Genomic DNA, 24,974 nt, shown 5'->3' on the forward strand with positions numbered 1-24,974 from the left:
AAAGTACTATTTTTCTAAAATTTTATTTTTATTTTGATGTGTATGAGCCTTTTGTCTGCATGTGTATCTGTGCCCCATTTGTTCATATCTCTTGGGACTGGAGTTAGGGAGGGGAGTGGGCCACCATGTGTGTGCTGGAGTTGAACCTAGGTCCTCCAAACTGTGGAGATGGCACTTTAAGCTCAGGGAAGCTTTTATAAGGAAAAATCCTGTGGTGTTCAGGGACATTGACAGACAGATGGTCAGTCAGAAGAGGGATCTGTTGCCAAGGGTGACTATCTGATCTGGATCTCTGGAACCCACATTATAGAAAGAGAGAACTGACTTCTGAAAATTTTCCTTTGATTCACCATGTGAGCTCAGGGCACGTGTATGCACACACGTGAACACACACACACATGAATTTTTTTTACATAATTTATTTGAGTTTATTTTATGTGTATTGGTGTAAATGTGTCAGATCCCTGGAACTGGAGTTACAGACAGCTGTGAGCTGCCATGTGGGTGCTGGGAATTGAACCCAGCTCCTCTGGAAGAACAGCCAGTGCTCTTAACCACTGAGCCATCTCTCCAGCACCACGAAATTTTTAAAAGCTAAAAGTAAAATGAGACTTTAAAAGCCACTCAATTTACACTGGTATCAAAAGTAAAATCTCAGCTATTGTTTTTTCAGAAATAGACAAAATGAGCCTAATATTTTATTGAAATGGGAGGGACTGAGAATAACCAAAACAGTCTTTAAAGTATTTTATAACATTAGCTGGAGGGATGGCTCAGCCGTAGGAACACTGGCTGGAGAGATGGCCCAGTGGTCAGAACACTGGCTAGAAACACTCGCTGGAGGGATGGCTCAGCCGTAGGAACACTGGCTGCTCTAGCAGAGGACTTATTTAGTTCCTGCTCACAACCATCTGTAACTCCTATTCCAGAGGACATGTCGCCCTCTTCTGTCATCCTCAGGCACTGCATACATGTGATATGCAGGCAGGCAGGCAAAACACCCATACACATAAAACGTCTTAAAAAATAGATAAATCGGGCAGCCGTGGTGGAGACTGAGCCTGATCATAGGCATGTCGGAGCGGCGAACGCGGTGCGGAGGGGCCACCCAGCGGTCTGGCCCCAGAACTCGGTTTACTAAGTCTTCAAAGAGGTCCCAGCGGAAATCTGGCTCAGATCTTTCCTGAAATTTGGCCGAAGACTCCTCATGCGGCTCCAGTCAGAAAGGCCATCGTCTGGAAGATCGTCGCTCATGCGGTAGAGGTCTCAGTTGTCCACACACTTCGAAGGAGTCCTAGGATCTCTTTTATCTTGGGAAAAGAAAAGAGCACCTCCTCTCAAGGTCCCTACTAAGGATCCCTTCAAAACTTGTAGTGTCCCTGGTACCCCCACCAGCACTCCAGGGCTATACACTCAGAATGTTGAGTCTAACTCCGGGGAGGGAGAGTTGGACCCCAGAGACTTGGAAATGTGCCAGAAAGTTAAACGGTCATACAGTCGGCCAGAGAGCCTCAGTTCTGCCTCAACCTCCACTCCTGGCCCCCGATCCTTCTTTGGCTTTGAGGGACCTGAGAAGACTTTCCTGGAGTCTCACCTATTGTGTGTTCGAAGTTAATTGTAGTCCCCAAAGTACCTGTGAAGCCCTGGGTTCCAGATATACTCCCTGATATCTCTCCTCAAGTGTGAAAGAGAAACCAAAGAAGTTGCCAGAGATCCTGCAGTCGGAGCTGGATAAGTGGGCTGGGGCCGTGAATGCTGAGTTCGAAGCTGCTGAACAGTTTGATCTTCTGATTGAATGAGATAAAGTGGGGGTACATTACACCTGGCCAGACTCTCCCCTCTTCCTCCCTGTACATATTGCCCTTTGAGAAGAACAGGACATGTAGAGGGTCCTCTTTATTGGCCTTGTTATCCAGAAAGGTGTTATTGGCCGCTTGTCATATTGTGACTTGTTATCCTGGGTGGTCTCCTGCCACAGTGTTGAAGATGAGAAGCCACTTCTGACAGAGCCAGCACTGTCAGAAACAGGTTCAGCCGTGAGCTATCTCTCTGATGAAGAGGTTCTGTAGAGTCTGATGGGGAGCTCACAGGCGGGGGAGACAGTTAAAACCTTGAGGAAGAGTCTGGACATGGAGTCTGGATATGAAAGTCGGAGGGAGTCATAGTTTGTTTTTTTTAACACATGTAACTGTAACGCAGGAACTGCTCATGTCTCTGTTCTGCTGTTGACATGAATCCAGTAGCGGCGCTTAGAGCACAGTGCACATACTTCACGGTGTGGGCTCCAGATGCCACCAACCAAGGTTTGTGGTCTCTGATCCTCCTTTCCTAACCCACATCTCTTCAAAATGAGCTGCACAGTCTTGGCTCTAGGATGTGCTTTTCTGCAACTACACTTAGAAAGCTCTGGATGTTATTTCTCATGAACCACACAGCTGCAACACCAGAGGCTGTGAGCTTGACGTTTACACTCTTATGTGAGACCATTCCCAGCGGAGCTGTCGGGAACCAAAATTGATGTCTCATGGTCTGTCTCTGCCGAACTGTTTCCGGCCTACCACCTCCTCTCTGTGGTAGAAGGTACAAAGGCCATGGGACTCCCATTAGCAAGTTCCTAGGAGGAGACGCTGTGGGGAATGAGAACTGCAAGCAAGCACACTCTTACACCAGGATGGTTTTGGGTGGAGCACGCCTGAAGACTTTGTCCTCACTGGTTCCTGTGGATCCTGAGTGGGACCCTGCTGATTGCTGCCATCACTACAAACCCATCTGTTTTTGAGGAACTAATGTGCAGCCCCAGGGGAAGGGTTTAATGTCAAATAAACTTTTAAATAGTTTATTTAAAAAAAAGAAAAATCTTTTAAAAATTTAAGAACCCCATGTGGTGGTGACATAATACCTTTGATCCCATCACCCAGCACTGGGGAGGCAGAGGCAGGCAGATCTCTGTTTACAGAGCTAGTTCCAAGACAGTAGGGCTATTACACAAAAAAAACCTGTCTCAAAAAACCAAAACAAAATAAAACAAACAAACCAAAAATTTAAGAACAAAATTGGAGAATTTAAATTTCCTAACTTCAAAACATTCCATAAAGATACAATAGTACTGATATATTGATAAATATCTGTGAACATATATACACATCATATTATTTAATCTGTCTATCTATGTAAGTTAACAGAAAAAAAAATGAGAATCCAGGCATAAATCTTTACTTCAATTATCAGGCAATTTTGGAAAAGGTGCCAAACTTCAGCAGGGCAAATATTAGTTCTTCAGCATGTGGTTCGGGACATGAAACAACCACATGCAGAAATCTGAACAGGGCTGGGGAGAGGGCTCAGCAGTCAGAGCACTTGCTGCTGTTCCCAGCCCCCACACGACAGCTCACAACTCTAGGCAACGCCAGTCCCAGGGAATCAGACACCCTCTTCTGACCTCTGCTGACACCCACACACATGTAGCCAAAGCACCCATACAGATATAATACATAAGCATAAAGGTCGTCTTTTAAGTTTGACCCCCATTTCCTATCTGTAAAAAACAAAACAAAAGGGGGCTGGAGAGATGGCTCAGTGGTTAAGAGCATTGCCTGTTCTTCCAAAGGTCCTGAGTTCAATTCCCAGCAACCACATGGTGGCTCACAACCATCCATAATGGGGTCTGGTGCCCTCTTCTGGCCTGCAGGCATACACACAGACAGAACACTGTATACTAAATAAATAAATAAATAAATAAATAAATAAATAAATAAAATATTAAACAAAACAAAAACCCAAAATGCATTATGGACGCAAATGTGCAAGCAAAGTGTGGGTGTTTTTGTCAGAAAGTGTGGAGTAGAGCTCCACGGTCTCAGCTCAGTTGATAGAGCTTAATGTATGAAACCAAAGTGTAAGTGATCAAAGACAAAATAAATATATCGGACATCATCCTAATTAAAAGCTTTTATGGGTTGAAAGATAACACACAGGAAGGCAAGCCAGAGAATGGCGAAAATACTTGTAAACCAAGCAGGTGAGAGGAGATTTTCATCCATACTCTGTGGATTCAGGCCAAGTAGGATCAAGTCCAATAAAACTGGAAGGAAGCTTGGTGCAGCGCCAAGGGCGGATGATTCCAGTTACTCAGAGGCTGAAGCAGGAGGAACCTTTGAGCCAAGGGTTCAAACCCAACTGAAGTAACCTAATTAAACCTCGCCAAAAAATAAAGCAAATAAGCAAAACTGAGCATGATGGCTGAGGCAGGAGAATTGCCACATGTAGAAGTCTTTCTCTATCCCACCAACCAGCTCCCAAATCACAACATGGAGACTTCTTATTAATCATAATAGGTTGGCAGATAGTTAGGCTTTTTCCTAACTAGCTCTTATAACTTAAATTAACCTATATCTTTTTTTTAAAGATTTATTTATTATGTATACAACATTCCTTCCATGTATGCTTGCATGCCAGAAGAGGGCACCAGATCTCATTATAGATGGCTGTGAGCCGCCATGTAGTTGCTGGGAATTGAACTCAGGACCTCTGGAAGAGCAGTCAGTGCTCTTAACCTCTGAGCCATCTCTCCATCCCATATCCCATATCTTTTAATCTACGTTCTTTTATGCTGCTCTGTTACCTTTGCTTTGTAATGTTCACACTGCTTGCTCTCTGTCCCCTGTGCCTGGCTAACAACTCTGCCTTCTTCTTCCCAGAGTTCTCTCTGACCCAAAAATCCTGCCTAGCTATTGGCCATTTAGCGTTTTATTAACCCAGACCCAGTGACACATCTTCACCCAGTTTAAAGGGATATTCCACAACAGCAGCGAGCTCAGATCTAATCTAGGCTCCGTGGTGAATCCAGACTAGCCTCCACTAGAAGAAATCCTGTCTCGGAAACAAAAACAAAAATACCAATCAAACAAACAACGCTCCCTCAAGAAACCAAACAAGAATGGCAAAACATTCAATATAATTTCCTTCAAATACGCAAACAGGCAATTCCTATGGGGATTATGGTTTTGGTTTTCTTTTTTTTTATTTTCTTTTTTTTTATTCTTTTTTAATTAAAATTTCCACCTGCTCCCCGTTTCCCATTTCCCTCCCCTCCTCCCAAATATTGCCCCCTCCCCCCAGTGGTTTTGGTTTTCATTTGTTGGGAAGACACAAATCAAAACTAGGAGGGTCCGCTTTCCCCACTAGGAGGGCTGTGTTTAAGGTGCCTGTGCGAAGAAGCCAGAGAATGCAGAACAAGGTGCTGATGAGAGTGAGAGGGTTAAAGGTGATTGACAACCAGACCTGAACGGTGAAGGGAATCTGGGAAGATGCTAAGTAGCCAGGCCATGTGAAGAGGTGGCCTGGAAGCTAGTGTTGGGGGAAATTTGCAGTGCCCAGAGAAATGAGCTGAGCTGGCAGAGACCCAGGGTGTGGAGACTGACGAGCGCACCTAACTGATTGTCTTAGTCAGTGTTCTATTGCTGTAGAGAGACACGATGACCACAGCAACTCTTATAAAGGAAACCATTTAAGTGGGGCTGGCTTACAGTTTCAGAGGTTTAGTCCATCATCATCACAGAGAGACATGGCGGTGTACAGGCAGACGTGGTGCTGGAGAAGGCACTGAGACTGCTACATCTTGACCCGCAGCAGCAGAAGCAACTCTATCACTGGACACAGCTTGAGTATAGAAGACCCCTGAACCATCCCCCTATAGTGACATACTTCCTTCAACAAGGCCATGCCTCCTAATGGTGCCATTCCCTATGGGAACCTTTTTTTTTTTTTTCAGACTACCACACTGATGGAGCTGAGCCTGAAACGTTTGAACTGCTGATGAAGTCTTTAAAAGAAGACAAAGGGGCTGGAGACCTGTCTCAGCAATTAGGAGCACTGACTGTTCTTGCAGGCGACTGAGTTCAGTTCTCAGCTCCGGCTCAGTAGCTCACAACCATCCAATTCCAGGGCACCTGGTGCCCTCTTCTGGTTGAACTTGGTGCACATATATGTAAAACACACACACATATAAAATAAGGTAAATAAGTCTTTTCAAAAAGACAGCAAACACAAGGAAGAAATAAAGATTTGAAGTCAAGGAGGCAGAGACCAGTATGGGATTGGCTGACAGAGGGGTAGCCAAATTAGAAAAGATGATTGATAACTTGGAAGATAGGCTGAAGTATGCCAAAAAGGAACACTACTGTGTACTGGGGATGCTGAGCCAGACTCGCAGACCAGAGCTCCCCAGTCCTGCCCTGGTCCTCCGTCTGCCACTGCCCGTGCTGGAGGCTGGCTGCTGCAACTGATCTCTAAAGTCCCTTTCCTGCAGTTTGGTTTCTAGGCATATCCATTCTAGAGCTCATCCAGGCCTGGGAGGTAGGAACCAATCTAGCCTAGACTGGTTTTGGTGGTGTGCCAATAATGTGGAATTGTGTCCTCTGCGTGAGCTCTTAGGGAGAATTCCTTTACCATTTTATACCTATGCAAATTTGGGATGCATATAGTAAAATCAGATGCATCTTGGGAATGAACCAGAACAGTGAAGAAAGGTTTACATAATCCGTGCTTGTCAATCAAAATAGAGAACCACCCAAATTACATCCCTTAGCAACCAGCCCCTCCTTCTCTTAAAACCCTAAACAAAAGTTCCAGGCAACAAGCTAGGACCGTTGAGTGCTCTGTCATTTATCTGGTCTGTTGGCACTCTTGACAGCATATCTGATCTGTACCACCGCTTTGCGTCTCAATAAAGCCTTCCTGTTACTTTGCTTTTGTTTAACTCTGTGAAGCTGTGTTACTTTGCCCATATAAAACATCTGATTAGTCTAATAAAAAGCTGAACGGCCAATAGCAAGGCAGGAGAAAGGGTAGGTGGGGCTGGCAGGCAGAGAGAATAAATAGGAGGAGGAATCTGGGGAGAGAAGATGGGGAACAAGAGAAGAAGGAGAATACATCAGGGACCAGCTACCCAGCTACACAACGAGCCATGGAGTAAAACATAAAGAAAGAAATATGAAGCCGGGCGGTGGTGGTGCACGCCTTTAATCCCAACACTCGGGAGGCAGAGGCAGGCGGATCTCTGTAAGTTTGAGGCCAGTCTGGTCTACAAGAGCTAGTTCCAGGACAGACTCCAAAGCTACACAGAAACCCTGCCTCGAAAAACCAAAAAAAGCCTCTGTGTATTTATTTAGAAGCTGAGTGGCAGGCCCCCAAAAGAGTAAAAATAAAAACAAACAAACAAAAATACTCAACTACCCCAAACAATAGGATGCTGAGAAATTATACTATGTCAGCAGAAACGAAAGCTGGAAAATGTTGAAGAAACTTCCTAATAGGAGAGGGGATTCAGTAAGTAAAACCGTGTGCCACCAAACCTGATGACCCCAGTTAGAACTCAGGACCCACATAAGAACTGACTCCTGCAAGTAGTCCCTGACCATACATGCACTGTGACACACACACACACATACACACTCACACACTCACACAAGTTTAAAACAAATGACATTAAGAGAAAAGCATAAAAATATTAGAAGTTCAGTCTAGGAAATATAAATCTAGGTAATTACTCCAAGAAAAAAAATATGCAAAAACAAATAGAAAATATTAACTATAAATCATGTGGGGGTTTTTGAGCCAAAATAAATGGCTTTCCAGGTAGAAAAGGCTCCCATTCAAACCAGCAAGACGCTTCTTAAACTTCACAACTCTACTGAGAAGATGGCTTCCCCTGCAGTGGGAGCAGCTGGAGTGGGCACCAAAGGGAGGTACACAGGACAGACTAAGGACAGAAGTCCAGGAATGTGTTTCTCATAGCAAGTCCAAACAAACGAAAAATGCCAAGACGACCACAAGAAAATTCAAAAGAAAAAACTCCAAGGCTACAAGCAAAGCCAAGACCAGTGGGGTATGGTGGCCGTGCCTTAACCAATCAGGAGGCAGAAGCAGGCAGAGCTATGTGAGTTTGAGGCCAGCCTGGTCTACATAAGTTCCAGGACAGCAGGAGCTATACAGTAAGAGCTTGTCTTTAATTAAAAAAAAAAGGGGGGGGGGCAAAACCAATGACCTAGTGTTTGGAAGGTAAATGTCATAAATGTCATGAAGAACTGAAGATATTAATAGACTGAACTAACGCAGAAAGACAGAAGGATGTTCACACTTCTCAAAGGCTTTGCTCTCCGTCCTCTGCAGAAAGGTTTGATTCCCCAATGGTATCATCATGAAAATGGACCAGTTAATAATGACGATCCACTGGCTCAGCTCTAATGTCACAATGGTGATCAAATTTCCCGCGGAGATCAAGACATCAATGTTTTATACAACCCAGAAACAAAAACAGGACTGGCAAGGTCGCTAGCTAGGCAAGAAATAGTGCTTGCCACCAAACTTGATGATGTGAGTTCGATCCCTGAGCCCCCATGGTGGAAGCTGTCCATTGGTACCCCTCCACCCTCACCCCATGCATGTGCCTGTACACACACACACACACACACACACACACGTTAACGTGTAAAAACAAATGCCCTTACAATAACAGGAAGTGCCACAAAAATTCCTGTGTAGAAATGGATTAGTGAAATGACTTTGAGCTCCTTATGCCCGAAGCTGTAGTAGGGAATTCTCTCCAAGTATGAGTGAAAATAATTTTTCATGGGGCAAGAGAACCGCTGAAGCTATAGGGTTAGACATTTTTACCTTCTGTGAACTCTATTAAGGGATTTACTAGAGCATGTATCTCCTACTCCAGACAATAAGAGGTGACACTGTTTTGTCCTGTTCTGGTTTGTCTGTTTTTTTCTTTTATCCTATGATTATGATGATTTTTGGATGTCTGTTTATATTTTAATGAAACTAAGGAAAGAAAGAGTGTGGATTTGGGTGGGTGGGGAAGTGGGGGGACCTGGAAGAAGCTGGGGGAGGGAGGGGAAGTGCAATCAGAATATACTGTACAAAAAAAATCTATTTTCAATTTTTAAAAAAAGCAAAAAAAAAAATACCTTAAAAAGGATAATCTTGGGTAGACAATGGCGATTTGATGAGAACGTTCATGAGGCTAGGGTGAGTTCCAGGAGCTGGCGGGATGCTGGCTTTGTGGAAGGCTTGAGGGGCGGCCGGTGTTTGCTCAATAGGAAGAAAAAGGCTATAGCAGGAAAAACCCACCTGGCGAGAGAAGAGCAAGATAGATGGAACCCGCGGTTCATTTAAATGTACCGAGAGGAAACCATATTTCTGGGATCTATTGCAAACCATTTTCTAAAATGAGAGATTTCATTAATTCCAGAAAAAATAAAATTCCATGAGGAACCTCACTATAGTGAATGAATCAATCTTGAGGTGTTTTAGGGTCTTTATTATTGTAGTGTTTATAATGTGGGGGGAGGGTGGTCTGCGCAAATGCCAAGTCACCTACAGGAAGATCAGATGACAGTTCTGTGGAGTCTATTCTATCCTCTGCCTTTATGTGGATTCCAGGGTTTGAATTCGGGTTATCCCGCTTTTGAGGCCAGCTCGATGATGCTGAGCCATCTCGCTGGCTCGCAACTTTGGGTATTTTACACACAAACATTATACAAGCCCATTCTGATTCAAGCCAGTGGTAAAATTCTACTTGAGTGGGATCAGGGAGTGGTGCACCAAGGTGTTGTTTTGGGCCTTGGCAAATCAGAATTATGAAGGCAATGCAACTTTTTGTTTGTTTGTTTGTTTGTTTGGATTTTTCGAGACAGGGTTTCTCCGTGGCTTTTGGTTCCTGTCCTGGAACTAGCTCTTCTAGACCAGGCTGGCCTCGAACTCACAGAGATCCGCCTACCTCTGCCTCCCGAGTGCTGGGATTAAAGGTGTGCGCCACCATCGCCCGGCTTTTTCTCTTTTTTTAAAAAAAATTAAAACACTGCTTGGCCCATTAGTTCTAGCCTCTTATTGGCTAACTCTCACACCTTGATTTAACCTATTTCTATTAATCTGTATATTGCCACGTGGCAGTGGCTTACCGGGAAAGATTCTAACTGGCATCTATCTCAGGCGGAGGATCCATGGCTTCTCTTTGACCGCACCCTTCTTCCTCCCGGTGTTTTTGTTTTTCAAGACAGCATATCATCATGCTGACCTCAAACTCAGAGAACTCTTCCTGTCTCTGCCTCCCAAGGGCTGGGATTAAAGGCGTGCGCCACCACCGCCCAGGGATAAAGCAGCTCTCATTGGCATTTTTGTTTTGCTGTCAGTGACATTTAACATTTACAGATCAAATGACTGTTTGTGCTCCCGCAGAACTTAGACTGTTATTTTCACGAGCTGTAGCCAGAGGAAATGGTGCTGTCTCAAAGCACGGTCGGTAGCCGCTCGCTTCTGCCCTCTAGTGGCCGTGGATGGGCCTCTCAGCTGAGGACGTGCCTTAACCACTAACTTCAGTGGCAAAGGCGAAGAGCTTCGGTGTACTGAGATGGGGGTGCGCACACGAGAAGGTCATATGTGTTCTGGGAAGGAAGAGAGACTTGCTAGAACATTTGTGAAAATTGGGGATGCCCCTATAGTTTGAAAACCAGGAGAAGAAAAAAATAGCAAAATAAAAATTAAAAAAAGGGAGCAAACCAACAGAAACTAGATCTTGCACTACAAGCATCAAAACTATTATTAGGGACGAACTGGGGATACAGCTTGCTTGCCTAGCATGCACGGAGTCCTAGGTTCCATCCCTAGACTGCAGGGTCTGTAAACCTAGCACTTGACAGGGGGAGGTAGGAAGATCAGGGGCTTGTGGTTATCCTGGACTACATAATGTTTTTGAGGCCAGCCTGGGATAGCTGAGACAGAAAAATGCAGAGGGAAATGAAATTACTTATTTTTTTTTTTAAAGAAATATCACATTGAGATGGATATGAAGAGCCTTGGTATCCAGTTGACTAGCAGGTTTGAAAACATACCTAAACTAACTAGTAAAGCGAGATGATCCTGGAAATGGGAATGCTGACCAACACCAAGTGCCCTGTGATAAAAATTTGGAGAAAAAATATTTGAAATTTGAAGATGTGAAAACTTTTTTCAAAGTGCCTTGAAGGAAAAGCTTTCCCTTTTTACACTTGCTTATGTTGATGCACAACACGGCAGAGCTTTGCTGTTGATAATTCTGCATTTAGCCCAGTTTCTGGCTCTCTATCGATTCTGAACACTTGTCTGTCAAGTCTGTGCCAGCGTCACAGTGCTGTGAGGGCTGTGCGGCCTGTCTCTCAATGGCCACAGGATGGAACTCGTGACCCAGCTTCCTTCCCAGCTAAAGTCTTTCCTGGAGCCGCAAGCCTGTGCCTCCTGCGTTCCTTGTAAAACGCTCATCATATTAAATGTGATTTTATATTTCTTTTCTTTTCTTTTTTCATTTTCACGTTTGCTATATAGTATCCATGTTTTTTGCCTGTGTGGGAGCTCCTGTGTTGGGGGTTATGTTTGCAACACATGTGTAAGGTGCTGTCAGTCAGAGAGATGATGTCAGGGATTCTTTGACAGGGTCTTTCAGTCAAAGATAGACTGTGCTTGAAGATATGATTAGTCTTGTTAGCCAATTTGCTCTGGGAATCTGCCTTCTGGGCCTGGAATGACAGGCTAGACACCAACCTGGCGTTTACATGTGTTCGTTTACAAGTGTGTGGCAAACACCCTAACCACTGAGCAGTCTCCCCTGCTCTTAAAAGTGATTTTAAAGAGACCGTGCCAGTCAGGTGTGTTGGTATACAACTTCCGTGCCAGGTTTCACAAAGCTGAGGCAAGAAGTCTGCTTTGAGTGGGTTCAAGGCCAGTTGAGGCTACTTGGTAAGACCCTGCTTCAATAAGCCAGAAAAGAACGTCCCTCAATTGCTCCAGGCCTTACTCTGTTGCTTCAGGCTACGGGTGCACAACACACAGTGCTTTCCAAGGGTCGAGTGCCTCATGAGGAGAAGGTGTCCCTTCCCTTCCTCTCCCCATCCCAGCCTCCTTCCTGGTTCTCTACCACATTACCCCTTTCCTGATAACTTTTCTTATATTTGTTTGTAAGAAATGAAAAACAATTCACTAATTTTAATGTTATTAAACCTTGGATAACACATTTAGACAATAAATTTTTACTAAGATGTCAATGTTTCTAGAAAAGAGAATTTTATTCTGAATCCTAACTGTATGCCTAGTCTCATGTTAGAATTTAAAAAAAAAGATCATCGAAGACTTAGAATAAAGTCTTAAATTGAAAATGACTCATCCAGGCCATGGTAACATCAAGAAAATTACTAAAGCAAAAATCACATTTCAAGGGAAAAGCTAAAATTCAAACTAACTACGAAAGGAAAAAGCAAGATTTTCAAAGGAAAAGTAAGATTCTTCTTGTTTTTAATAAGATCATTGTTTACCTTCCATTAAGGATTTTTTAAAATTAAAAACAACAACAACAACAAAAACGCAGGGTTTCTCTCTTGTAGCCCTGGCTGGCCTTGAACTAGTGACACTCCTCCTGCACTGCCATAGTATTCTGGGGTGATCTGGGATGACAAGCACGTGGCACCTGTGTAGCTCCATTAAGTTTTTTTAAAAGGTAAAGTGTAGAAGGAAATTAAGAGCCGGCCGGGCACTGGTGGCACATGGCTTTAGTCTCAGTACACGGGGAGGCAGAGGCAAGCAGATCTCTGTGAGTTTGAGACCAGTCTGGTCTACGGAGTGAGTTCCAGGACAATCAAGGCTACACAGAGAAATCCTGTCTCAAAACCCCCGTACACACTCCTCCAGCAAAAAAAAAAAAAAAAAAGGGAATTAACAAAAATTATTTTAAATCCTTAACATGATCCCAAAGACTTTGTAACTAAGAGGTTTGGGGAGATGGATACGTGGCGTGGAGGGTAGACTTCATGCCTAACCGGAAGCCCAAATTTGATGCCGGGCACCATGGAGACCAGTACAGGAGGTGCATATTCATAATTGCAGGCTTGGAAGTTGACCCAGGAGGATCGGAAACACAAGGTTACTCTTGGGCTAGACATTGAGTCAGAGACAATCCTGGGGTACCCGAGGCAGGGTACGCTTATTCTGCGCATAACTAAAAGAGTTCACGTGAAACCTTCAGTCGTCCGGTTAATCTCAATTCGCCTGTATTTTGTGTGCCGTGTTGCCATCATTCACACAGCAGCTCCGTGTTTTTAGTGTGTACATTGTCACGTGTAAGTGTGGGTGTGTACACACAGAGCTCAGAGTCGACCGCCAGTTGCCGCGCTTACGCCTTGGGAAGGCTAGGGTCGCTTGCCGTTTACCAGGAGAGCCAGCCTGTAAGCTGCTGGGGATTGGGGATTTTCTTGTTTCTGTTTCCCAATTCATCATAAAGGTGCTTGGGATGCAGAAATGTGGTCCTGGGTTCTGTGGATTTGAACTCAGGCCCTCATACTTTCCTTAAGACATCTTCCTAGACCCATCGCTCTGCTTTTTTAAAAAAAAAAATCTATTTATTTATTTATTTATTTATTTATTTATTTATTTATTATGTATACAATATTCTGTGTGTTTGCCGACCAGAAGAGGGCAGCAGACCTCGTTACAGATGGTTGTGAGCCATCTGTAACGAGGAATTGAACTCATGATCTTTGGAAGAGCAGGCAATGCTCTTAACCACTGAGCCATCTCTCCAGCCCCATCGCTCTGCGTTTTTTTTTTTTTTTTTTTTTTTTTGGTTTTTCGAGACAGGGTTTCTCTGTGGTTTTGGAGCCTGTCCTGGAACTAGCTCTTGTAGACCAGGCTGGTCTCGAACTCACAGAGATCCGCCTGCCTCTGCCTCCCGAGTGCTGGGATTAAAGGCATGCGCCACCACCGCCCGGCCATCGCTCTGCTTTTTAAACTAGCTGCTGGTAAGGATGGGAACACGTGACCAAGTCAATCTTCATACATTGCTGGCAGGAAATGAGTTTGCACAGGCAATTACCAAAAACAATGTGGACGTTTCTCAAAAGATGAGAAATAGCCAGCGCAGCGCACCTATAATCGCTCACTATTCAAAAGTGGGAAACGAGTTGAGGTGTGTGTGGGAAAATACCTTGAACCAAGGAGTACGAGGCCAGCCAGGCAACCTGGCAACTCCGTCACAAAATTAGCCAGATGTATGACACACACCAGTAACCTGAGCACTCAGGGAAGGAGAGGTGGAAGGCTCACTGAGTCCATCCTGGGCAGAGAATGACAGGCTGTCCGGGCTATATAGTGAGTCTTTATTCTTAATAAACCTGTCCCTAGCCGGGCGGTGGTGGCACACGCCTTTAATCCCAGCACTTGGGAGGCAGAGGCAGGCGGATCTCTGTGAGTTCGAGACCAGCCTGGTCTACAAGAGCTAGTTCCAGGACAGGCTCCAAAACCACAGAGAAACCCTGTCTCGGGAAAAAAACAAAAAAACAAAAAAAAAACTGTCCCTATGATCCAGCAAACCCAAGTGGTGTCTATATCCAAGGGAAATGACATCCTTTTATAAAACAAAACAAAAAATGCCCTACACTCCCTCTTCATTTTAACACTATTCACAATAGCAACAAACAAAAATCTACCTCCACCCCCCCAAACCTAAGTGTCTATCAACTGATCAGCAAATAAAGATGGAGGACTTGCTGGGCGGTGGTGGCGCAGGCCTTTAATCCCAGCCCTCCAGAGACAGAGGCAGGTGGATCTCTGTGAGTTCAAGGCCAGCCTGGACTACAAGAGCTACTACCAGGCCAGGTTCCAAAGCCACAGAGAAACCCTGTCTTGAAAAACTAAAAAAAAAAAAAAAAAAAAAAAAAAAAACCCATGAAGGACTATACACAGTAGAATATTTTCCAGTCATAAGAAGAAAGTCTGGCATTTGTAATTTGTGGGTGTCCTTAAACATCCTTTACATATTTTATTACACCTTATCTGTGCGCACGTGTGTGGACATGCATGATGAGCAAAGGGTACACAGGTCAGAGAACTACTTGCTTGAGTTGGTTCTCTTCTCCCATGTGGGTTCTGCCCACAGCCCCATCCATATGTGGCTATGAGGGCTGATCTGATCTGCCAGCTCACATCTGAAGTTCCAATACTTGGGAGGCTGATGGAGGGCTACACAGTGAACAACCAGGCCATCCTGGGACAGAGTACAGACCTTGTTTCAAACATAGAAAAAGCTGATTTTGCCGATAGAGGTGTACTGCAGTGATGTTCCACAGAGGCTGAGGAGGCTATGGCAATGATGGTGGCTATCAAGTTATAGTTTGGCAGGAGCAAGAAGTTCTGGTGTGGGCTGGAGAGATGGCTCAGAGGTTAAGAGCACTGGCTGTTCTTTCCAGAGGTCCTGAGTTTAATTCCCAGCAACCTCACAGTGGCTCACAACCACCTGTAATGAGATCTGGTGCTCTTGTCTGTCATGCAGGTAGACATGTGAGCAGAACACTATGTACATAATAAATCTTAAAAAAAAAAAAGCTCTGGTGTGCTGTCGTACATTGCAGTGACTACAAGGAACAACATTGTCCCATGTTTCATGAAGTTAGGATTTTGAGTTCACACACACACACACACACACACACACACACACACCACCACCACCACCACCACCACCACCACCACCACCACCACTGAGAAACTGGAACCAGGTGTAGGGGTGTAGGCACATGCTTTTAATCCCAGTACTCAAAAGTCAGAGGCAGGAGGATTACTATAAATTCAAGGGCAGTATGGTGGCTGGAGCCATACATAAGATCACTGGCAGAACATTTGCTTACCTATGGGTACAAGACCCCTAGGTTTAAACCTTAGTACAAAACAAACCAAAACCAAACACCAGACAAACCCACAAAACAGTAGTTCAAGGTCAGTCTGGGTTACATAATACTGGAAAACAAACAAAACCCAAAGGGCAGGACAGACGACTCAAGAGTTAGAGTACTGAATTTGGTTCTCAGCACCAACTTGGGGCCGACCACAACACTACCTGTTAAGTCCAGCTCCAGGGGATCTGGCACCCTCTTCTGGCCACTATGGGTACTGCACTCATATGCAGAAAGCCACACAGACACTAATACAGTATTTTTATTTATTTATTTTTAAGATTTATTATGTACACAGTGTTCAGCCTCCATGTATGCCTGCAGGCCAGAAGAGGGCGCCAGATCTCATTACAGATGGTTGTTAACCACCATGTGGGTTGCTGGGAATTGAACTCAGGACCTCTGGAAGAGCAGTCAGTGCTCTTAACCTCTGAGCCATCTCTCCAGCCCCTATTTTTTTTTTAAAAGACAACTTTATAAGGCCTTTTGGGGGACCAGCAAAACAAGAGAGAAGTCTTCCTGTTGACTGATCCCTCCTCACAGCAAAGTGCAAATTAAGACCACTCAGGTACTTGCATGAATAGCAGAGGTTGGAAAAAAAAAATCACACGTACAGTGAAGGGCTAGAGGTATTTTTTAATGGTTAAATAACAAGCACCTTGCAGTGCCTAGCAAAATAATTAAAAAAAAAAACAAAGCCTTTTTATTGGTTGATATTTCAAGTTGTTCCTCCCATCTCTACACCTCTACATTCACCCACAAAATAAAAATCTCATTGATGTGGAGGTCAAAGGGCAAGCCTAAGTCTGTTGTTGGCTGCAGTAAGACAGCTTCTGGACAGTCTCTCACCTTTTCCTGCCGTCTCACCAGAGGAGCTCTGCAATTAGACACACATCTGCTATCTGGCTTTACTTGGGTTCTAAGGATTCAAACTCAAGTCCTTAGGTTTATGAAAACATTTAACCCGCATCTCCAGGCTTTGAGGGTTTCTCTTTCAAGGCTCTCAATCCTGCCAAATATTCAGCATACCAGCAGTTTGGGGGTTTCGTGGTGATGGTTTTGTGGTTCTGTGGATGCTGGCATATGAAAAGGCCACAAGAAAATAATGGAAAGGACTAATAAGTTCAATCAAATACCAAGAGATGAAGCTAGGAATCTGAAGGAGCAACACCTTCAGGTGATCAGGGGCAGGAAACTGTCAGGGGAGTGGGCTGCAACTAAAGGTAAGCTTAAAAAATGAGTCCAGTGTGAGCAAGATTCGATAGTGTACCAACTCTTCAATGGATGTGGGAAACAGCATCTAGATCTCATCAGCAGGAATTAAGACTATAATCTAGCTGGATTATCTCAAAGCGGAAATGGCAGTATGTTGCACGTGGGCTGGGAGTGGTCAGGACATCCCTCTCCTGACAAAAGGTTATGTTGGAACAGACAAGTACGCGACTGGCATCGTGGCAGGGCAGAGTCATCACACCCTCAGCACTTGTGTTCTATTTTTTAAAAAGATTTATTATTTATTATGTATACAGTGTTCCTCTGCATGTATGCCTACATGCCAGGACACCAGATCTCATTACAGATGGGTATGAGCCACCATGTGGGTGCTGGAAATTGAACTTAGGACCTCTGGAAGGGAACCGAGCCATCTCTCCAGCCCCTTGTGTTCTATTTTTAAACCAGTCTCAGGAGCTGGAAAGATGAAACAGAGGTGAAAAGTGTTTGCTGCTCTTGCACAGGACTTGGATTTGGTTCCCAGGATTAAATATCAGGCTGTTAGAGGGCTCCAATGCTCTTTCCTTCCTCCATGGGACACACACACACACACACGAATACCACTTAGAATTTCAACACCTGGGAGACCTGAGCAACGCGCTGGCGGCGGGAGTGATCTGCAAGCGAAACCTCCACCATGAGTCTCCTCAATAAACCCAAGAGTGAGATGACCGACCCCAGAGGAGCTACAGAAGCGGGAGGAATTCAACACAGGCCCCCTCTCGGTGCTCACACAGTCGGTCAAGAACAACACACAAGTGCTCATTAACTGTCACAACAATAAGAAGCTCCTGGGATGGGTGAAGGCCTTTGACAGGCACTGCAACATGGTGCTGGAGAATGTGAAGGAGATGTGGACTGAGGTCCCCAAGAGCGGCAAGGGCAAGAAGTCCAAGCCTGTCAACAAGGACCGCTACATCTCCAAGATGTTCCTGCGCGGGGACTCAGTCATTGTGGTGCTACGGAACCCACTCATCGCCGGCAAGTAGAGGCCTCTTTCTTCCATGAGAGCCTGCTCCCTGCCCTGCCGAGCCCTGCCCAATGGGATGGAAATAAAACCCTGTTTGTTTTTTTTTTTTTTAATTTCAATACCCTAAACATCACATTCAGGTGTCTTGACTCAAAGCTGAGAACCAGCAAGTATATGGAGTACAATATTCATGGGATAGTCCAGGCTAATGTATCAAGGCATACAAGCTGGAAGCACCCTGCTGTTAGTTAACCTGCACAACACAATAGACTAGCAGTTTCTTGACCATGGGTTGTGAAAAGCCTTACTCATGCCATGTCTTCTAAAACCATGCTCAACCTGTCCCCAAATCCTTTCGGTGCCATCACTAGGTTCCTGCAGCAGAGAAGGAGACTCTTGCCTGTCTACTACCACTGACCTTCTTGTCAGTGGAACAGAGGACAGAGAAAAACACTTGGCTTTAAATGATTTGTTTTACGAGATATTTAGTTTTAACCTAGCAGAATTCCAACAAAAACAGATGGCTAGAAAAGAGGCCCAATTCCTCATCTCTTAAGATTTAAGCACCCCACCACCCCCCTTTGAAAGTTAACTTCTAATTACTAGAAATGATAATCTTCTACCAGTCCTCTCTGAAGTACATTTTCAATGTTTAGAATTGTCTATTCAGTTTGACTCACAGGCTGGAAGGATGCTGGAAAGAGAAGAAATGAGACACTATTGTCTTTAATTAATGGACATCTTCAAAATGTGAAAAGTTTACTGAAAACTTTTATTGTAATCAAAAAGTGACATAACGGGGCTGTAATGAGTTCAGCAAATCATTCTGCTGATATTTTTGAACTGATACCAGCATTTGCCAGGCAATTAAAAAAATTTAAATGTGAAAATTTCACAGTACAGTAAACTCCACCCCAACTAATTAATGGTGGTTAAAAATAATAGGCCCTAGCAAAACCTCTCATGTTCCATGGTCACAACTCACAATTCTGTACAAAAGTTCGTTATAAAGCTCTGATGTAAAAATGAAATAATCAAGCAGCAAATACTTTAAGTGCAGCACAGGGTCTTCCATTCATTATTTACAAGGTTGGAATTTCTTTACATTATAACAGAGTTTAATACAGATGACTTAGTAATTAAGTCAATTAAAACATCCGTCTTTCACACAGTGACAGATTTTGCTTTTTGGTCATCTTTCTCCTTGTCCTTGCTCTTCTTTGCCTTCTTCTTCTTGTGTTTGTGTTTCTGGCTCTTCTCGGCGTCCCCATCCGCACCTGCATGCTTCTTATGCTTCTTGTGCTTTTTATGCTTCTTGTGCTTCTTCTTCTCTTTCTTCTTCTTCTTCTTCTTGCTGTCTTGGCTTCCTGCTGAGCTGGCACTGCTGCTATGGCTTCGGGTCTGGCTACCGGAAGGGCTGTGACTTCTACTTGGACTAACACTGGGGCTACTCTGACTCTGGCTCCTGTCTGCACCCGGCTGGCCGGCCACTGCTATAGTCAAACTCTCCTTTGCTTTCTCTGCTGCTTTCTCTTTCAAGTCCTTGGAGACGCTGGAGACAGCCTCCTCTTCCTTCACAGACATATTACTCTCACTGTCACTCTCATTATAGTCTGGTTCAAAAGCAGCCTCATCGGTCTCTCTAGTTAGATCAGAGGAAAGTCGAGAGGAATGACTGAACTGAGGTTTTGGCTTGATGGTGTTCTTATCAACCTGTCCGGCAACCAGCTCTTTCTCAGATGGAGTGGGGTCTGGTGGGTTCGGTATATATGGCAACTTGCTGCAGCTGGACTCTTTCCCATTTCGAGCCTCAGCAGCATGCTTCTCCCGTTCCTTGCCAGAGGTTTTATCTACAGACTTTGTCTCTTCACATGAGCGTTTGGTATCATAGGGGGTTTTATGATCATGAGGCTTTTTGTCTCTTGGGGGACTGGAACTGCTTTTTTTGGACTCTGTCCCTTTTTTAGGCAAATCTCTCTCCTCCCTTGGCTTACTTTTCTGTCCAGATGAAGAATCTTTACTCCGAGGAGGAGAGTCCTTCCTTCTTGCTAGCTCATTTCTCTCATCTCTTCGCTTGGAACTGGAATATTCTCTGCTGTCATAGTCCACTTTCTTATCTCTACCAGGAGTGAAGTCTTTATTTGAGGAACCACGAATGGATTCATGCTTATCTGAAGTCCTGGTCTCTTTAGAAGACTGAGACAGATTCTTACAACTTCCCTGTTCACTCAGACGGTCCACAGTGTTCTCCTTCTCTGGCTGGGCGCTGCTCTTCCTCTTGTCAGGGATTTCCTTCTCTAATACCGAGTGGTCCCGGTCTTTGGTTCTCCCCTTCTCACTGGACGCAGAGCCTTTTGAGCTTTTGACCTCGTGTTGTGTTATTTCATGGCTCACCTCCTTGGTGAGCTTCTGAATTTTCTCTGACTGCTCACTTTCTTTCTCAGTGTACTTGGTTGCAGCTGAGGGCCTAGTAGTAACATTTTTTATAATACTAGATGGTTTCCCTACACTCTGTATAGGTTGTGTGGATTTAACATCTTCTTCTTCAGATTCAAAGTCATCTTTATCCCATTTGGACTGAGGAACCTGGATCATAATTATAACATCTTCAGCAGGAGCTGTATTATCATTATTATATTCCTCCATAGTTTTAATGACTGTTCTCTTTGTATCTGTCTTTTCTTCAGATTTCCGCACAGGACTGCCTCCAGTTGAGCTTGTACTAAAATGAATGAATATACTTTTAATTAATAAAAAATTTACTAATGATAAAGCATCAATAGTAAGTTTTTAAAAAGCTAGCTTAAAATACGATGTCCTCTTAGCTTTAAAAAATTAAATTATGCTCTAAGAAACACACATATGATCAAACTATAAAAATTAATTCACCTCTCCCCACACTTTCTTATAACCTAGCCTGGAATGAGACTAGTCTGTGGATTTTCCATGATCCAGACACTCAAGAACCTGAGCAAATACAAGATTAAAGGACATCATTTCCCAAAGGGACACCTACCCCTCAGCCCTCATACCTGGTATAATCCACAAGCGTGGAGCTGGAGCCTTCCGTCCCAGCTACTTTTCGTTTGGCCTTTCCCTTGACTTTTTCCTGTTTAATCTTGCTAGATGTTGACTCCATTTTTTCAGAGGATTCTTTTGTAGTAGATGTATTTTCTGCACTTCCAATTTTTTTCCCAGTTTCTCTGTTAAGTTTGATTTTTTTGGCTGGGGCAGTTGATGATGTGATCTTGTCCTTTTCTGGGGTCCTTTCTAGCTTTTCAACATCACCTTCCATTTTGCGCTTTGGTGATGGTTTCACTATTTCAGCTCCTTCTACTTTAGAGATTTTCATTGACGACGACTCAAAATCTTTATCTACATTCTTTTCTTCAGTTTTTCTCTTTCTTTTTTCTCCCTTGCTATCAAGCAGCTTATTTTTCTCAGGCTTCTTGGCTTTTTCATCCTTACTGGGTGGCTTTTCTGACTTGATGTCTTTAGAACTGTCCCTTTTCACCTTCTCCTCCTTGACTGGCTTTGTCTCCTGATGTTCTTTTGCAGACTTAGAGTGGGCTTTTCTGGGCGTTCCGGTGACCTTGTCATCTTTCTGAGACAATGATGAAGGTTTTACAGCGTCAGTCTTTGCAGCCTCCTCTTTGGCTTTTTTAAGTGGAGGTTCAGACCGTGGAGATTTCTCACGCTCCCCATCTACTTTTTCTTGGGATCCTTTAGAAGGTTTTAAAACACTTTCCTTCTTGGCTGTAGCAGATCCGTCACTTTTCCGTTTGGTTTTGTCACTTTTAACTTTTGGCTTATCTTTTTCTCTCTTGTCTTTTTCAGACACTGATTTGAAAGTGATTGATTCTGCCTCCATTGGTTCATCCCTAACAGGTGTAGCATCATCTCTACTTGGGAGAACAAACAGTGTATCTGTCTTAGTGTCGTCAACGCCTGATGAGTCTCTGGATTTCCTGGATGTTTCTAACAGTTCGGGGTTCAGGAAGCTCTCACTCTCCTCCCCCTTTCTTCGTTTTCTGTGTTTCTTATGCTTGTTTCCTTTATTGTCTCCTGGAATGGTCTCATTATCCTTCTCTTTTGATTTTGTGTTATCTTTCTGATTGTGACTATCTCTTGTTGAAAGCTTTTCTGGATAGTTGCCAGCTAGATTTCTATTTCTATGACTTTGTCCAGCAGTATAGTCTTCTCTGCGCCCTCTTGTGAAGGGAGAATTTCTGATATTAAGAGGTAAAAGTCTCTCTGGGGAGAAGTCCTCTCGGTTAGCTGAGGGTCTAGGCTGTGCCCCCACAGCATACCCTTTGTAGTACTTTTCATACCACTCTCGGTATTTCCTCTCCCATTCCCGGTAGCGTTCTTTCTCAAATGGGTCTCTAAAGTCGACACTCCGTCCATAATAGGCTTTGATGTCGTAAGGGGGTGGAACTTCTCTGTATCTATTAAAATACTCACGCTCGGTTTCTCCTTGAGGTACATTGCGTTTAGTGGGAGACTGTCCCCTAAATGCTTGAGGAGATCTTGACCGTGAATGATAACGTCTATATGGAGGTGACCTTGACCTAGATCGGTGATATCCATGAGATCTGGACCGTGAACGGTAATTACGGCTCTTGCCTCTGCCTCTCCTGGGGTATGGAGGTGATCGTGAATAGGAACGAGAATGCGAGCGGCTGAAGGATCGAGAGTAAGAGCGGGACCGTGTGGAGCCAGATCTTGACTTTGAGTAAGTGTATGAACTTCTTGAATATGATGAACCACTATAGGGAGATTTAGACCTAAAAACAAAAACACAGTTGATGGTTGAGAAATACATACATACATACATACATACATAGTAAAAACAGACAAAATTCTAGCATTCTTGTCTCACGGTTTTATCTTTCTTTGCAAAAATTTCATCTTACACGATTAAAGAGGTACACTGACCTCTACTGGAATGGAATAAAGTACATAAATCACTCGTTACAAAACAAAAGTCCTGACAGCCAGAGTGAAGTGCATCAGTGTACCGTGAGTTTTATGAGCTTATTAACATTAAACACATGCCAATTAAATTTCAATTTCCTGTCTGATTATTTAAGCTAAGAGTCTTTTTATCTTCCACTAGCCAACAGTCTAGCTTTAACAGTCTAGCTTTAAAAGGAACCACATTTTAAATGTAAGTGTAAAAAACAAACTTCCAGGGAACTTCTGCGATTCAGTTTTTTTCTACCAATGCAAGATCAAGTTCTCTACCATGGCTTTTGAGTCACACAGGTTAATGTTCCAGCAAGAAGCTACAGCCTTATGGCAAAGGTCCTCAGAATGCTCTCTGGCTAGTTCCCTATGTCCTTCCTTCCATAAACATTTCCCATTGATTTCATATTATAAATAAATAACTTCAAGGGACAATGACAATTCAGTCCCCATAAATGCTAGTTCAACACAATAGAATTTACACTGAGACATTATTTTAATGGACATATTGGGGAATAAGCTACATTTCCTCCATTCTATAAACTAGACCGAATCAGAAAAATCTCATAAGTGCAGTGTTATTTATATCCACAGGTAATCCCTGGATATTCAAAGTCCCATTTGTAATTCTGTTGTGAAGGCTTGCAAAACACTAACCTGGAAAATGAGCGCCTACGCTCCTTTTGAATCTTTTTGTATTCCATCAATTCCTTAGCAAAATCATTTGTAAACTCATCTAGCTTGGACTTTTTCTTTTCCCTAGTAAAATAAAGTTAAAGAGTGAAAGTTAACAAAAACCATTTAAGAAAACTAACAAGACAAATGTAATTAGATCATGAATGAAATGAATGAAATTGTCATTAGTTTTCTACTTTAAAACTATAATTAACTAGGTATCCCTGACGAAGTTGCTTATATGGCTTTGGTTTAAATTTTAGGTGAATTTTCTATACTAACTGGAAACACTAAAATAAATAAATAAATAAATAAAAAGTAAAAAAAAGTTTCCAAAATACCTATTTAATGTTGTATCAGAAAATGAAAAAAGTGAAGATAATTTCAAGTGAAAACACTTACTCTTCCTTTAACCGTCGTTGCTCTCTATAGAATTCTTCCCTGGACAAAGGTGGTGCTTGTGTTGTAGGGATGGTATTTGAATGAGCAGTCTGAACTCCTGATGACACCCAAGGTGTTGACATATTGGCAGGAGCTGGTGGAAACCCTGGAGGAGGGACACTATATCCTGCAGGTGGGGGCTGGCCAGGAGGAAACTGAGGAGAGAACTGTGGGGGAGGAACACCTGGAGGAAGAGGAAGTGTATGGGGAGGCGGCGGATACAAAGGAGGTGGCGGAACAGGCACAAAGACTGGTGTTGCTGGTAGTGATGGGCCTTGAGTCCTCTGTGATCGTTCGCTGTGGTGTCGCCCGCGGTTTATACTTCTGGAGAAATAAATTCCAAGGTATTTTATCTTTAAATTAAATGTATCTGAGACAAACAAGGCTGTCTTTTTTTCTTCTTATTTTTCCAAAGTAAAAAAAAAAAAAAAAATGGAACCGAATCAACTACTCTAGCCAAATCCAAGTAACACGTATTTATATATATTAACTCTACAGGCCAAGTATGGTGATATAGGTCTATAGTCCCAACTACTCAGGAGGCTAGACAATCACATGAATCCAGCTCAGGTAACAACTTTCCCAGAACAAAAATCTCTCAACTCTTATTTCAAAGTCCTGAGTGCTCTATGCCACTAAACTGCCTCTCCAGCCCCAAGATTCTAATTTTTAAGGCCACTTAGCAACGAACAGAAAATGTTATTTTGAAGGAAATGACAGGTTAACATGGCTTTGACCTAGTTCTCCCCCAAATGTCTTTCTTTAGACCCAAAGTTTACATTAAAAACCACTGTAACTTCCTTTTGGAGGAAGTAGGTGAAGACCCAACAAAACAGAATCATACTAATACCAATATTTGTAATCAAAACTGAAAACACTGGAGGGAAATGGGA

General features: G+C 43.4%; 1 protein-coding gene and 2 pseudogenes across 4 annotated transcripts in view; 2 read left to right on the forward strand and 1 right to left on the reverse strand.

Annotated features, from left to right (window-relative positions):
• Positions 1–1,073: 1,073 nt before the first annotated feature.
• LOC130879087 (sororin-like) lies at positions 1,074–1,799 on the forward strand (annotated as a pseudogene).
• A 15,693-nt stretch (positions 1,800–17,492) lies between these two features.
• LOC130880311 (small nuclear ribonucleoprotein Sm D2-like) lies at positions 17,493–18,085 on the forward strand (annotated as a pseudogene).
• Positions 18,086–18,694: 609 nt separating this feature from the next.
• Positions 18,695–24,974, reverse strand: part of Rbbp6 (RB binding protein 6, ubiquitin ligase) — a 33,807-nt gene continuing 27,527 nt past the window's right edge. For 2 of the 4 annotated variants that reach the window (XM_057777005.1, XM_057777003.1), the window contains 4 exons: positions 24,043–24,405; positions 23,623–23,724; positions 21,030–22,784; positions 18,696–20,719 (listed from right to left, as the gene is read on the reverse strand). In XM_057777005.1, the coding sequence (XP_057632988.1) occupies positions 19,162–20,719; positions 21,030–22,784; positions 23,623–23,724; positions 24,043–24,405 (3,778 nt within the window). In that variant the 3' untranslated portion in view covers positions 18,696–19,161. Of the gene's footprint in view, positions 20,720–21,029; positions 22,785–23,622; positions 23,725–24,042; positions 24,406–24,974 lie in introns of all 4 variants that reach the window. The other 2 variants (XM_057777004.1, XM_057777006.1) reach the window with 2 other exon arrangements.

This window comes from Chionomys nivalis, chromosome 8, assembly GCF_950005125.1.
Source record: "Chionomys nivalis chromosome 8, mChiNiv1.1, whole genome shotgun sequence".
Classification (NCBI taxonomy): Eukaryota; Metazoa; Chordata; class Mammalia; order Rodentia; family Cricetidae; genus Chionomys; species Chionomys nivalis.